This window comes from Aotus nancymaae, unplaced genomic scaffold, assembly GCF_030222135.1.
Source record: "Aotus nancymaae isolate 86718 unplaced genomic scaffold, 86718_ANA_hifiasm-v0.15.2.pri h1tg000014l, whole genome shotgun sequence".
NCBI classification, from domain to species: Eukaryota; Metazoa; Chordata; class Mammalia; order Primates; family Aotidae; genus Aotus; species Aotus nancymaae.
This window is the reverse complement of record NW_026988425.1, coordinates 103,844,763-103,860,489: the sequence shown is the minus strand read 5'-3', so window position 1 is coordinate 103,860,489 and position 15,727 is coordinate 103,844,763. Positions and strand designations below refer to the sequence as shown.

The window sequence follows — 15,727 nt, the reverse complement described above, 5'->3', positions numbered from 1 at the left end:
TCAAATGCACATATCCACATCCTCTTGCAACTGCTGTACCATTTTCTCTTCCAAATGCTTTCCTTTGCCTGCAAGAGGGGCTCGGATAAGATGGATGTTTTGCTTGACTTCTTTGATATCCTGAACTTTCTGTAGCTCTTTATTTTTCTTCAGTCTGTTCATTATAAATTTAGCTTGGCGTTTCTGTTTGATCTCTTCAACTCTCTTCATTGCATCAATAGTTTTATTCCATAGCTCTCGCTGGTATTTGATAGGTTCATTTCTATGCTTTTCAAATCCAAATGAATTATCCACGGTAAGCTCTTTACCAGCTGCTTTCCGGAATGCTTTGGTCCACCTAACTTTGCGAGGATTGCGCTTCTTTTTAAAGTTTTTATGACATTTAGATTTACAAAATCTGAACACCTTGCAATCGTTACGTACAAACATCATCCCATGGCCAGGACAGATGGGCCCGGAACAGAAATAACACTTCTGGATACCATGTTGAACCCGCGTGGGTCCCCACTGACCAAACGCCAAGCTTCGGAGGAAGTGACGTGGCCCTGTCACCGGAAGTGACCTTCTTCTACCTTGAATCTTTCTAGAGGCCAAAGATAGCAGCTCATCGCTTACTTGTTAAGTACAAAGTTAATGAGAACTATTACAAATGGTGGGAGGCTCCCACAGAGTATGACTTAGGAGAAAACAGAGCACGGCTGTTACAAAAGGAGTCTTTTGTTTGTGAAATCAAAAGAACACCTGTGATTCAGCTCCCCAGGAACTTCAGTGGCCAGTGTCCATTACTTTCATCATCAGGGATGTTTTAGTGTTGGGGCCTCTCTCTGAGGGCCCGGGTTTACTGCAGGGAGCTGGTGAGCCAGGCACACAGGATGTGAACGGATGAGCCAGGACTTTCTTCTACCAGGGCGCCCTCTTGTGGGGATCTTATTAATTATCTTGCAAGGCAAGGGACCATATATAAACCCGGTTGCCTTCACAAGGTACAATTGTGAAGATTCACTTGTCCTATAAAGCCTCAATCCTCAGGCTTCTGACTCTCTCAGTCATCATGTTCTCTCCTCTCTTCTCATTGTGGTTGAACTGGTCTGCTTCTCTGCTTTTTTAGATCATTCTGTAGCCATGTGCTTCTTAAGCACAGGTAAACTGAAGTTCCCTGTCAGGCAAAATGAGTGTCCTGAGCATACACTGCTTGCACCCTACTTGGACCTTCTCCCAAATCTTCCTAAATGTGCAAGACCCAGGTTGCAGTGCAGTAGCAGGGTCATAGCTTACTGCAACCTTGAACTCCTGGGCTCAAGCAGTCATCCTGCCCAGCCTCTTGAGTAGCCAGGACTACAGGCACACACTACCACACCCAGCTAATTTTTTTGTAGAGACAAGGTCTCACTATGTAGCACAAGCTGGTCTCGAACTCCTGGCCTCAAGTGATCCTCCTGCCTCAGCCGCTCAACATGCTGAGATTACAAGTGTGAGCTATGATGCCTGGCTTATTCTTCTTAATTTTCCCCAAATCTTAATCACCCTTTGTCTCAGCCTGAAAGTCTGGGTAGGGTTGCTCTCATCCTCCAAGCAGGAAGCTGATAGATCTCTTTGATGTTTTCTCAATCTTCTTTTTACTTATCAAAATCTCACAACAGACCAGGCTTACCAAGGAGAGAAATTGTGTCTATTTCTAACTATGTTGCTCCTGGTTATGACCCCAGTGCCTGGCCTGTTATCTGTCACATAACAGGTGCTAAATAGGTATCGGATGATAAACGACCAGACTCCATTTGCTCACATTGCACAGGCTCTTCTTAACCACTAATGCATATGCGTTTAGTGCAATACCTTGGCAGTGCTGCACTGCTAACAACTTATTTACAGAGCAAACAACTACCCGCACCTCCTGTGTGTCAAACACAGAACTGGTGCAGTGGAAAAGGAAGTGACAAAGAAGATAAAGAGAAGTAGGGTCATAACCAGGAAAGAATGGTGTCTACAATGCAAAGGAGGAGAGGCATGATCAGGTAAAGCTTCACCTGCTGAGAGGGCAAAATTCTTAAGGGATTTTCCACTTAGGTGGCCACTGTTAGAAACACTATCATGAGCAATTTCAGTTAAGTGCTGAAAATGACTGGCTCTGTGGTCAGAGACTTCAACAGTACTATTTTTAATCACTCTTCAAGGTTTCCATGAAGAGTAAGGAAGCAATATTAGAGGCTGGTACTTTGTGTCCACTACAAGAAAGGTCTCTAAGCAGGTGTTAGATTTTATTAAATTGCAGTCTTCATGTGGCCCCAGTGACAGGCTCTGATTTGGATAGCTTTCCAGTTGGGACCGCAACGGAGCTTCACATCCCCCCAAATCACTAGCCCTCCTTTGAACACATCTCATTTAGCCTCTTTGGCTTCTCATCAGGCTGAAAAAACAATCTAAGATTGCAAGAGAGTGCACTCTGGAGAAGGATAATTACTGTGAATGACTAAAGAAGGCCTCTGAGTACTAGTGTTATCATGAGCTCTAAAACCTGCAAATCATATGATAATTATTCCTGAAGTTCCTTGGCAGCCCTTAAGTATAATTATCATGTAATCTGCAAGGCACAGAATGTTTTCAAAACAAGCATGATGGAAAAGAAAGCCAATGAGCTCCTCCTTTTTTATTAGCATAGCCCTGCTTCCAGGTGAAAGGTGACCAAGGTACAGGCAGCCACAGGTCACCTGCAGAGTGCCCTCCTTCTGGTAAGAAGGCACATCACCAGTGACTTGCCCTTGTCTTCCGATCATGACAGCCTTGTTTGCCTACTGGCATTGAACAGCGATCTGTCCCACAGTGAGCTGTGCTTGTGTGCTTGGCTTCCTTTTGGACACTGCAGGTGGGGTACTGCATTTCCTGTGTGAGACATTCTAGTGAGTCCTAAGGATTTTAAGATTAACTCAGAGCAAATTAGCTTTGTCAGGCATGAATATGGGAGGCTTTTTGGTTAGCTTAGATTGCCAGGTAGAAAGGAGAAAACTGCATAAATGAGTCCATAAAACCTGTTGGTTCTGCCCGTTATCCAAGATGAGGATGTCACCCATCCTCCTGGAGAACACTGGTGATTACCTACCTCCTCTGGAGCCAGCAATGCACTGGTGTGAAATGCAACTCAATTTAAGAAACAAAGCAGGCCAGGCACAGTGCCTCATGCCTGTAATCCCAGCACTTTGGGAGTCCAAGGTGGGTGGATTACCTGAGGTCAGTAGTTTGAGACCAGCCTGACCAATATGGTGAAACTCTGTCTACTAAAAATACAAAACTTAGCCGAGCATAGTGGCATGCACCTCTAGTCCCAGCTATTCAGGAGGCTGAGAGAGGAGAATCACTTGAACCTGGGAGGCAGAGGTTGCAGTGAGCTGAGATCACGCCACTGCACTCCAGCCTGGTAGACAAAGCGACACTCCATCTCAAAAAAAAAAAAAAAAAGCACAACACAATTTTACAGCTTAGGGTAGAAGACCAAGAAAAGAAAATCATGTAGCTATTTGGGAGATGTCAAGTAAAAGGTGATTTTCAATCCACAGCCCATCTCTAGCAGAGAAGCGCTTATTTAGCTGCGGTAGTGATGAGTGGTTTTTCCCATGTTGGGATGTTGGGTGATGGATGGAATCATTGGATTGTGAAGGCCTACAGGATAGAAGCTGTACATTAGTCCTCTTGGTATCACAGGACACAGGTTCTGACACACAGAGGGCCCTACGCATGACTAAATAAATTGATCACTTCTCCGTACAAAAGTCTAGTGTTTTTTCTAGAATTCCTAGCTTGTTTCAATTTGAGATAGTAGACGAGAGAGTGTCTGTATGGAGACTACAACCACTGTCCCCATGCTTTATCAAATGTGCTCCTGCTCCCACCCTTAACCCTCACTGCCCCCGCAACTCTAGAGCAACTCAACCCCAGTTAAGGCAGGAAGACCTTTTTCTTCAAATATCTATTCCCCTGGCCAATTGGCCAACCTGTCAGGACAGAGCAGGAAGACTCAGCATAAAACAGTGCTTAATCTCACACCAGACAAAATAGCGAGTGAATTTTTAAAAAATAAAATTGTTTTGGTTATTTCATAAATATATTTAAAGAAAATTAAGGAAATATAGAAAAGTAGAAAACATTGAAAAAACTACTCAGCATCATCACTCTAGCCTATCTTTGTTAACATTATTTATCATATTTCCTTTTTATCTCTTTTCTAAGCAGTATTTATTTTTATTTTCCTGTTATTATGACTGCATAGTACATATAATCACATCTTACTTTAACTTCAGTCACGATTGCTTCCCTGTAACATTAATGTACACTCTTAAATATTTTTCATAGCCAAAGGATGATAGAGTCATAATTTATCATTGCTTTGTGGTGGCAACTCAAGATTATTTCAATTTTCACTATTCACTAATAGTGTTACGAGAAATGTCCTTATACATACAGCATTTTCTTTCTTCCAAATTATTTTTTCAGAGAAAAATATCATAACATAGGGTTAGGTGAAGAGTTCTAGGAATGACACCAAGATAAAATCTGTAAAGAAAAAAAATTGACAAACTGGACCTCATTACACTAAAAATCTTTGCTCTGCTTAATATACTGCCAAGAGAATGAAGAAACAAGCTACAGTCTTGAAGAATATATTTGCAAATCATCTATCTGACAAAGGCTATGTGTGCAAAACATGTAAAGAATTATCAAGACTTATTGATAAGAAAACATACAACCCAATTAAAAAAGGAGCAAAGGACTTGAAGAGACACTTTACTGAAGAAGATATAAGGATGACAAATAAATACAAGGAAAGATGCTCATCATCACTGGCCGTTAGATACATTGAAATAAAACCACAATTAAACATTACTACACACCTTTTGAAATGGCTAAAATAAAAAATACTAACAATATCAAATGCTGGTGAGGAATTAGAACTCTCCCACATTGGTGGTAGACAGGAAAACTGGTACAGCCACTCTGGATAACAGTTTCATAGTTTTCTATAAAGTTAAACACACCCTTGCCATCTGACCTAGCAACCCCACTCCTGGTTATTTACCCTACAATGGGGAAAACTAATATTACACACATATGTAAGCCTGTACACATGTGTTCATAGTAGCATTATCTGTGGCCACAAAAAGCCTGAAATTACTCAATGTCCTTCAATGAGCAAATGGATAAACAAACTACAGTTCATTCACACAGTGGAATACTACTAAGCAGTAAAAAGGAGCACACTATACTAAACAACTTAGATAACTTTTAAAAGCATTCTGCAGGGTGAGAAAAGCCAGTCTCAAAGGGTTACATATATTTAATTTATTTGGCATTCTCAAAAGACAAAACTACAACAGAAACCAGAACTGTGGGTGCCAGGGGCTATAGGTAGTGGGTGTTACTATGAAGGGATAGCCTGAGGGAGTTTCTTGGAAGATGGAAAAGTTCCATATCCCAATGGTGGTGACTGTTATGTGAATCTATACATATATTGAATCTCATAGAATTCTACTTCAAAAGAAAAAAAAGTGACTTTACTGTATGATCATTAAAACAAATTAAGTTCAATTTTAAAAATAAAGATTTTTTTAAAGTTGAATAAATGAAGCAAATAGCAGTGACAGGAGGTATTTAGCTCAATCTATATGGAAACCAAGATGTGATAGGAGTTGCCCAAGGTCATGGGCAAACCTGAGTTGAATGAGTAGGAAAAGTTATACCCTCTTGCTTCAGTGTTGTTTCCAGAAAATGCTTGAGTCTCTTCAGCTAAAAGATATGCTGTGGAGAGTTACAGAATTATTTTCTTCTCATGAATCCAGTCTAGAGAGGATATGGTGGGGACAGGGAAGCAGAGAGGAAGTACATCATGGCACTTAGAAAATTAGCCCCATTCTGCAGAAAATCTTGTTTTAATCAGTCTATGACTATATGTTCTCTTGACTACTGAGCAAACACAGTTAAGTCTGCAGGTTTTCTGATCCCAGTGCTGTGTCAAAAGAAAAAGAAGTACAGAAAGCTGCTCCTTAATTGGCTGATGAAAGTTTCCATAGAGAAAAGGCTAGCATTTGTCCATGCCCACAAATACTTAAGCATTTAATTATTAAGTTGATACTTCAGCTCAATATAAAGAATAATTTTCTCCAATTAATTTCATTCAAAACTGGAAGAGAAAAATTATTTTTTAAAGGAATGAATGACCTTGTAGAATATTTACTCTCCAATTCTGTGTGCAAACAGAAGCAGTAAAATTATTGATAAGGAATCTAGTAGAGAGCATGAATATACAACATCTAAAACGACTTACAACTTTATTCAATTTACAGCATAATTCAGTTCTTCTGTGGTAAATATGTTGCTTCATATTAAAGATTGTTCGAAACATTAATCTTTTGTACTTTTTAAAAGAAACTTTTATTTTAGGTTCAGGGATATATGTGCAGGTTTGTTATATAGGTAAACTTGGGTAACAGGGGTTTTTGTACAGATTATTTTATCACCCATACACCAAGCCTGGCACCCAATAGTTATTTTTTCTGCTCTTCTCTCTCCTCCCACCCTACACCCTCAAGTAGGTCCCTGTATCCGCTGTTCTCCTCCTTGTGCCCCTGTGTTCTCATCACTTAACTTCCACTTATAAGTGAAAACATGCAGTATTTGGTTTTCTGTTTCTGTGTTCATCTACCTCTATCCATATCCCTGCAAAGGACGTGATCTGGTTCTTCTAATGGCTGCCATAGTACTCCAAGGTGTATATGTACCACATTTTCTTTATCCAGTCTACCATTGATGGACATCTAGATTGATTCCATGTCTTTGGTGTTGTGAATAGTGCTGCAATGAACATATGTGTGCATGTGTCTTTATGATAGAGTGATTTATATTCTTTTGGACATATACCCAGTAATGGGATTGCTGTATCAAATGGTAGTCCTGTTTTTAGTTCTTTGAGGAATCACCACACTGTTTTCCACAATGGTTGAACTAATTTACATTCCCACCAACAGTGTATAAGCGTTCCTTTTTCTTTACAACCTCACCAGCATCTGTAATTTTTTTGACTGTTTAATGATAGCCATTCTGACTGGTATGAGATGGTATCTCGTTGTGGTTTTGATTTGCATTTTTCTAAGGATCAATGATGTTGAGCTTTTATTCATATGCAAAGCATTAATCTCTTATCCACATTGTTCTTTCTTCAATCAAAAGCATTGATAAAAATATTGGTGACCATTGATATAATTGTGCTATATGAATATATGTTCTATCACTTCAAGCTAGGATATATATTCATATATATACTGCATACATCCACGTATTCCTATATATAAAATCATTTTAAAAGATTCCCAGACCTCAGTTCTAGAAGTGATTTATTCACATATCAATTAATTTCCTTTATTATGAATGTTAAGTGCCAAGCAGTAACATTTGGTCATTAAGATCAGCAAAACACCCTAATTGACTTTTTCTATTCTATTTACTACTGAAATGGATTTGTTATTTGGTGACTCTGTTAACAACTTGGCAAAGGACCTATATGCCATTGAAACTGATGTCAATAAGCTGCTATAACCCTCAAGTAGGAGTTCATATTTGTAATTTTTTTTCACATTAACCTTTCTCTTAATGAAATATTAATAATATAATAAACGTATGTGTACAAATTTATAGTTTGTAAAGCAACTCCATGTACTTATTTGATATAGTGCTTTTCACACCTTTTTATAGCCTCACAACAATCCTGCTATTATTATCATTTTACAGATAAGAATATTTAGGCTCAGAATAGTCAAGTGACTTTTACAAAGTTACCCAAATAGTAGGTGATTGAGACTGGAAATCCAGTTTTCTGATTCTGGATGCTACATTCTTTCCCCACTTTATTAATAATTGATAAATGTTCTTGGTAATCTCATCAAAATGGTAATTGAGTTAATAATGAGATCCTTTAATTGCATTTGCATACTCTTCATTGTAAAATGTACAAATGTGATAAATGTAAATACTATAGAAATAGGCCCTGTAGAAACAGATGGTTGGCTTTAAAGAATTTGCTCAGTCTGTTTAGAAGTTACAATGATGACATATGACTTTTTAATAAACACAATTGGAAAGCATTTACATGCTTACAAGATCTGCTATGAAATTACAAATGAAACTGTGTTATAATCTCACAGAGTAATATATCATGAATGTATCTACATGACTCCAAAACAATTGTTCTGTTTTTAATATTGCTAATTAATTAACCTTTCCTTTGTTTATATTTTTCACATAGCAGAATATCTCTTTTTTCTCATATAAATTCTTTTGCTAATTATCTTTTTAAAAATATCTGACTTCAGGGTCTGCTTTTAGACTGTAAGCTTTCTGAGTACTGAAACTATATCTAGATTATATTTTCTCCTTGTATCTCTAACACAAGTTTAGAAACAGAGGAGTGCTTCAATAAATGTGTATTAAATTGAATTAAATGTTAAAACAGATGATGTGGAAAGTAAAAAAAGTTCCTCTTTAAAGTTTCCTTTCTTGTTAAAGAATAAGTTTGCTAATAACTTTGTTAAGTCCTATCCTATGTTGCTGTTAGACGTGCCATGCTTACAGGCATGTAGTACATTCCATGTCCTTGTACTTCAATCAAGATATCTGTGCTGAACGTGCTCACAGTCATGTCCCACCTCTCCATTGCTTTTAACTGTTTAGAAAAGTTTTAAGTTGTTAGACAATCGGGTTTTAGTTTAGATTGTGAGGTTTGGCTCCAGCCAACGGAGATCAGCAGTAAGGACAACCTCAAACGCATGAGAAATAAATATGTCTGTTTTCTTTTGTTCATTGCACTCTTGTGGCAAAATGGCTAGTGAGAGTACCCTTCCTGCAGTCCAGGAAGAAAACCTGCATTGCAGAAAAATCCTTTGTCTCAGTGCTAATTTTTCTTTGTAGCATCGAACATCTGTTTCCAACAGATGAGTTTCTACAAGATCCCACTCTAATGATCTTTGATAATTTCCATCAGCTATTTAAGTTTCTCAACAAAATAAGAACCGTTACTTTTAACATGAATGACCACCCCTTCTTTCCTGAACCATCTCATCTCTTGCCTGGACAACACTGCTCTCCTGGTTTCCAGCTCTCCCTCTTGACTAGCCCCTGTCTTTCCCCGTGTTGGTGCCTCCTAGTATCCACTTTTCTACCTGTTTCTATTTCCTCCCCAGATTACTCCTGGGTATCTTCATATACTAATAGTTCCCAAACCTCTATCTGTAGTTCACAGAGAGAAATGCAAATTAAAATAACAGTAAAATACCAGAATATATCCATTAAAATGGCTACATTTAGAAAGACTGATACTATCAAGTATTGCCAAGGATGTGAAGCAACTAAAATTCTCATAGGTACTGGTGGTAACTAAAACAGTATAACCACTCTGGAAAATTGTAAGTGAAACATGAGCTTATTTTACATCCCAGCAATTCCACTCTTACATAATGGAAATGAAAATGTATGTCCACACAAAGATTTGTACATAAGAGAACCATAAAACTTTCTTGATCTGATTCTCGTATTTCTCCAGTAGATGATATTTCACCTATTTTCTCTGACTTTTCCTCCCCTGATTTTTCACAAAATGAATAATGGCTAGTATTTACTGAGAATGTAATATGTACCAACCATTTTTCTTAAGTGCTTTATAGAATGTCTTATTTAATTATCACATCAGCCTTACCAGACAGGTAGTTTTATTCCTGTCTTACAGATGAGGACACTGATGAACATGAAGGCCAAATGACCTGAAATAACTTTTCAAGGTAGCACAGCTAGGAAGAGGAGTCATTTGCTCAAGTATCTGTCTAGAATCAGACTTAAAGAAAATTGACATCTCTTAGCCTACCTCTCTGATCTGTGGGTAAGGGCTTTGTTTTCAGGGAAGACTTTCTTTTAAAAAACAGTTCTTTCATGACTGGTACTAAATGTATTAACTTTTGTCTCTTTTATATAATGATTTCCATGTGCATGCATACTGTGAAATTTCTCCTTGAGAAAAACTGGAGCATGATGATTATCTTTGTTAGACTATTCTTCTGTTTTTCCTTTACAGCAGAGACACAGATTGAGAAATGGTTAACTGTAGCAGTTTGAGCTATCTTAACTGAATGTAATTTATTTAAAGCCAATTCAATCATGACTCGATGGCCTTGAAGAGACATGACCTTTCTCTGAGGGAACTAGAGATACAATTTTTTTGTGACATCATTCCAAACCTCTATGGATATAAACAAAAATATTAAACTTAGGGTCGGGCACAGTGGCTCATGTCTGTAATCCCAGCACTTTGGGAGGCCAAGGTGGGTGGATCATGAGGTCAGAAGATCAAGACCATCCTGGCTAACATAGTGAAACCCCGCCTCTACTAAAAATATAAAAAATTACCCGGGCATGGTGGCATACTCCTGTAGTCCCAACTACTTGAGAGGCTGAGGCAGAAGAATCGCTTGAACCCAGTAGGTGGAGATTGCAATGAGCCGAGATCATGCCACGGCACTCCAGCCTGGGCCACAGAGTGAGACTCTGTCTCAAACAAACAAACAAACAAACAAAACTTGAAGGACACTCAAAGATAAAAGCACCATGAAATAGATTTAGTAAAGTATATTAAAGGCAATGTTTCCCCAGCATCAGAGAATCAGAGCCTAATGTCACACCTAATTAATAAGATGTCAGCTAAAAAACAGCAGGCTTTTTTAAAGCACATAAATGTGTACTCTTATCTCCTTTTCTTATACAGATAACAATTAGGAGGAAACATTTTTAAAACTAATATAAATAACAAACCTCTCACAAACAAGACTCCAATCAGAGACTCAGACTTAGAAGTGCTAAAGAAACATCTTACCTATTCTTCCCTTGAGAGTCCATCTTAGGTTATACAACTGATTTTCAACCTGCAGATATGTCAGTCTCCATGTGACTAAGTCAGATAATCATATTAACAATACACTGTAATTGAGAGAAACGAGGCAGTGAAAGGATAAAGGGATGTGGGGAAGAGGTATTTGCAAAACAGTGGTCATAGGAAAAATAGTTTAGTTTGAAAAACTTACCCTCTTTGTACTTAGAAATCATTCTTATGTTCCAGAGAGAACAAAATGAATTTAAATTCATTTCATCATTAGACATGTACATGATACTATTTTCTTGTCATCTGGTGGTCTGGACATAATTGACTTTCTGCAAGTTGGCCAATAAGAGTTTTTGACACATTTTAACTCTTTTATGTAAAGGGATTCATAAAATAAACCATTGGTGCTGTGTACAAAACACTACTCTAGGGACCAACAGGGATAACTGTTGGTCGACAATTGCTAAAATTAATCTCAGGAATAGAATAAAGCACTTGGCAGATATAAAATATCAACTACACTATACTCCACATTTTGTGTGTGTTTGTGAGCCAGCTGAAATTCAAGGTAATAGTTAGGCTGTGTCTAGTCAACAATACAATAGGAAAAGGATGTTGGCATGGTATTTTCCGCCATCTGGATGGCTAAATAAGATTACCGCTACGAGCTAACTGAAATCGTCTGGCAGATGTAATCAAAACAGATACAAATTCAGAATAACTCAGACCAAAAGAATATTTATTCCTGTTAGAGTCATTTTAAGAGGAATTTGAAATCAATGCAAACCATGTCTTCGAGGCTTTCCTTCACCATGTAAAAACAAAGGCTCTGCCTTTATAGAAATAATGATAGAACTATTTAAAGGGCAGGTGGTTTTTCAGCTGATGAGCAATTGGGAGCCATTTTATTACTCAAATTACTTTTCCAGGAGCTACCATCAAAGCACTCCTGAAGGTTCTTCTTTGTTCTTGCCATCCATGAGTATTACTAAAAGAGAAAGTGGAAAACTTACTGTCACAGTGGTGAGAATTTGGCCAAAAATTACCCAGTCTTCAAACTGAGCTTAAAGCAAGTGGTAGTGTATAACATTAGAATTCTGGTCACTTAAATTAAGGACATTTATAAACTATTTAAATTAACAAAAAACAAAACAAACAAACAGGAAAACAAATTATATATGGTAGATGGGTAGGGGAAAAGTAATGCAATTGGCCAGTTTGGTGGAAGGGTCAAATCAGTGAGAATAGTCAAAATAGCCTGCACAAGTTACTAAGATTTAGTTTCGTTTAACAAATATTTATTCTGCATTTTCGACCATGAAATCATCCTTGAACTAAGTGATGAAAAAAGACATTGTCTCTTCCTCAAATGTCTTAAACATATGAATTGATACTTGCAGTTTCATTCCATATATTAGAGTTGAATGTATGAATAAGAATCAGAGTTTCTGTAGATGTTGGAATAAAATATTGGGTATAGGGGAAGGAAAGAGAATCAGAAAGTGTGTCACATTTCCTATGACTAAAGATGGAATTTAAAGCTGAATATTAATCAAGATGGCTTTTAATGTTCCCACAGCTTAACTAAACTTTAGACAGGTTTCATTTTGATTCTAGGCCCTTGACCTCTTCTTCTTAGAACATTTATTTTAGAAAATTAATAAATTATTTATCTACCCCCTTTGAGACATAAATCTTTTAAAAAGCCCCTTGCCAATTGTACAACTCAGAACTGTCTTTCTCAAGGACCTTGGAGCCATTCCACTGAAATGTAATCATCAAGGAAACAGTGCCCTATCTCCCAGTCTCTGTGGGAGAATAAGAGCCTAACCTCTGTGGAGACAATTAGTAAGCTCAGGTGAAGTAATCACCAAGAAAACCATTTGCAAGCTCAAATAATTTGATGTGCTGGACACATCCCGTTGATCAATCTCCTCCTAACATCTTCCAGTATTTTTCTACTCGCTCATCTCAGCTCTTAAAATACCTCCTGAGTTCAGACTTCGTTCTGGTCTCTCTGCCTTTTGCAGTAGCCTTGGAGAAAGTCTTCCTTATTTGTTTCACTTTTTGTGATACAATTTTGCTTTGACAATAGAAAGTCAACAAATAGACAAACAGAGAGGACCTTTCCAAGCAGTAAACATAACATCGGTGAAGACCTGTAAACATCATATTTTACTATGTATTTGTGGAGATCTAGATCTGGACATTATTTGCTCCATCTGTGAGGCTACCATCCTCTCTGCCTACACCAGCCTTGTGTGTATTTGTATCTGAAGATTTTTCACCTCTACCTCATTGGCAGTACCAGCATGCAGATCCTGCTTCTGAGAATCCCATCCATTGTCTTCTATTCTCTTTCCCCTTTTTTCAAGTCTGGAAGAATCTTATTTAAGATCACATCCCCAATCTTGTCGTACTGCATTTCCCTCTGTTTCCTCCATACAATCTATGAGGCAAGTAGCTTTGAATACAAATCACCCTGCTACGGTCCTTCCCTGGGTTTGGAGGTAGAGTTGGCTAGCTATCTTAATAGGGAATAAAAATAATGGAAATTTTAGGCAGAAAACATAAATTTTGTGGGAGATAGTAATTTATCAGACCGAGTCCAGCCTCCTCTCCAAAGCAGTTCTTAATGCCTCAGACTTATTTAGAGGTCTTATCTCCATGATCCCAAGGCCCCACTACACCCAGCATAATGGGATCTCTGTTCTGGGCTACTCCTGACGTTGAGTCTAAAGGTACAGAATTTTCTTCAGTTTGTTTCCTCTTTAGATCCGTGATGAGAACTCTTCAGTGTCCACTCACTCCTTCCCATCTTATTGAAGAAAAGTATCCTAAGGGGTCTTGTACTAGTATAGCTCTGCCAGTCTATAGAAGGAAATTAAGGCCCAAAGAACTGTAGGAAAAAACCTAAATTCACGAAGCTTATTAATTATACAGTCTGGATTAGATCCATAACTGCTTTTTTTTTTTTTTTTTTTTTTTTTTTTTGAGAAAAGATCTTGCTCTGTCACCCAGGCTGGAGTACAGTGGCATGATCATAGCTCACTGCAGCTTCCAAGTCCTGGGCTCAAAAGATCCTACCACCTCAGGCATGTGCCACCACGTCTGGCGAAGAACCCATAACTCCTTATTTGTTTAGCTCTTAACCTCTCTCTCTAAACTACACCCTGAGTATCCATGGGCAACTTCCATGATCGTTCTAGGTTTCAGAATTTTTACCTGTAAAAAGTGATAATGAGACCCACTTCATAGAACTATTGTGAAGAGAAACAAAGTGGGTGTACCTGGTGCAGTCTGATAGTTTGTGTTCTGCAAAAGCTGGATTTCTCATCAGTTTTCTTTTTGCCTTTCTCAATCATAGCATTTATCACACTGCACTGATATCATTTATTTATGTCTCTTTCTCAATTCATTGCAAGCTCCTTTGGGAAAGGAATTGGTATTTATTTGATAATCTATCCCTAATAGTTCATCCAATAGAGTTGCCACTAAATATTCTTTAAATAAATGTAATATTAAGGTGCTTAAAAAGAGATGTGAACATAGCCACTGACTTTGTGGGCACCAAAATTGTTTAAAAATAACCCTACCTCAGGGAAGGAGGAATGGGGAACTATTATTTAATAACTAGCATACAGAGTTTCTATTTGGGATGATAAAAAATAGTTCTGAAAATGGATAGTGGTGATGGTTGCACAACTTTGGACTAAATACTACTAAGTTGTACACTTAAAAATAGTTAAAACGGGGGCCGGGCGCGGTGGCTCACGCCTGTAATCCCAGCACTTTGGGAGGCCGAGGCGGATGGATCATGAGGTCAAGAGATCGAGACCATCCTGATCAACATGGTGAAACCCCGTCTCTACTAAAAGTACAAAAAATTAGCTGGGCATGGTGGCGCGTGCCTGTAATCCCAGCTACTCAGGAGGCTGAGGCAGGAGAATTGCCTGAACCCAGGAGGCGGAGGTTGCGGTGAGCTGAGATTGCGCCATTGCACTCCAGCCTGGGTATCAAGAGCGAAACTCCGTCTCAAAAAAAAAAAAAAGTTAAAACAGCAGATTTTATGTTTTATATATTTTACGTTTTTAAAAAACCTCTGAGAAGTTTCATCCATAGAGAACACTTTGTCGTATTATAGGAAGAAGAATGGAGTTCACGTTTAGACCAGTTGGAGACTTGGTCTCAATCTGGAATTTACTTTCTCTTCTCCCTTCTAACAAAAGGGGGATGGAATGTGATTCTCTTTCCCTCTCTACAGCTGTGCCAAGCAGAGGCAGCAGCAAGAGCTACAGAGACATTCTTCCTGCACATGCAGAGAGCGTTATTCCTGAGCCAGAAATGACTGGTGACAGCCATCTCCGGGAGAATGTATCAAAACACGGTCACCGACTGTGTATTTCAAATCCAAATGTTTAGGACCTGCAGATACAGAGACTAAAAATATTTTGTATTTGTAAATTAGAGCACTGACCCCATAGGTACTTGGGCCTTAACTTGCACAGGCTGCTGGATGAGTCTCCGACAACCTTCCCAGCAACGAGCGTCTCTTCTGCCTTCATCTTCCTGCTTCAGCCTGTGTCCCAATCGCGTTAGTCTGTAGCATTCATTGTCCATCACCAACAGAACAGTTAGCCAGAGGGAGGCTGGAGTTACCTGCTGTTAGGCAGCATTGGGGTGGAAAGACCAATATTCGCCGTATCCAGAGTGCACGTTAGGTAAGCAGTACCTCTTACAGGACATCGCCCTTGCCAGGTTTCTTGTCTGGGTGTGCAGGCAGGCTATGGAGGCCCCCAGAAACACTGTCTACCTCCTTTGACA

The 15,727-nt window shown here is 38.6% G+C and overlaps 1 protein-coding gene across 1 annotated transcript; it reads right to left on the bottom strand.

Moving 5' to 3' along the window:
• Nucleotides 1–15,523, bottom strand: LOC105731948 (probable ribosome biogenesis protein RLP24). Its single transcript, XM_064375815.1, has 2 exons — nt 15,381–15,523; nt 1–583 (listed from the first exon to the last, which is right to left on the bottom strand). Exons 1-2 carry the CDS (start codon nt 15,521–15,523, stop codon nt 1–3), a joined length of 726 nt encoding a protein of 241 aa, XP_064231885.1.
• Nucleotides 15,524–15,727: the final 204 nt, after the last annotated feature.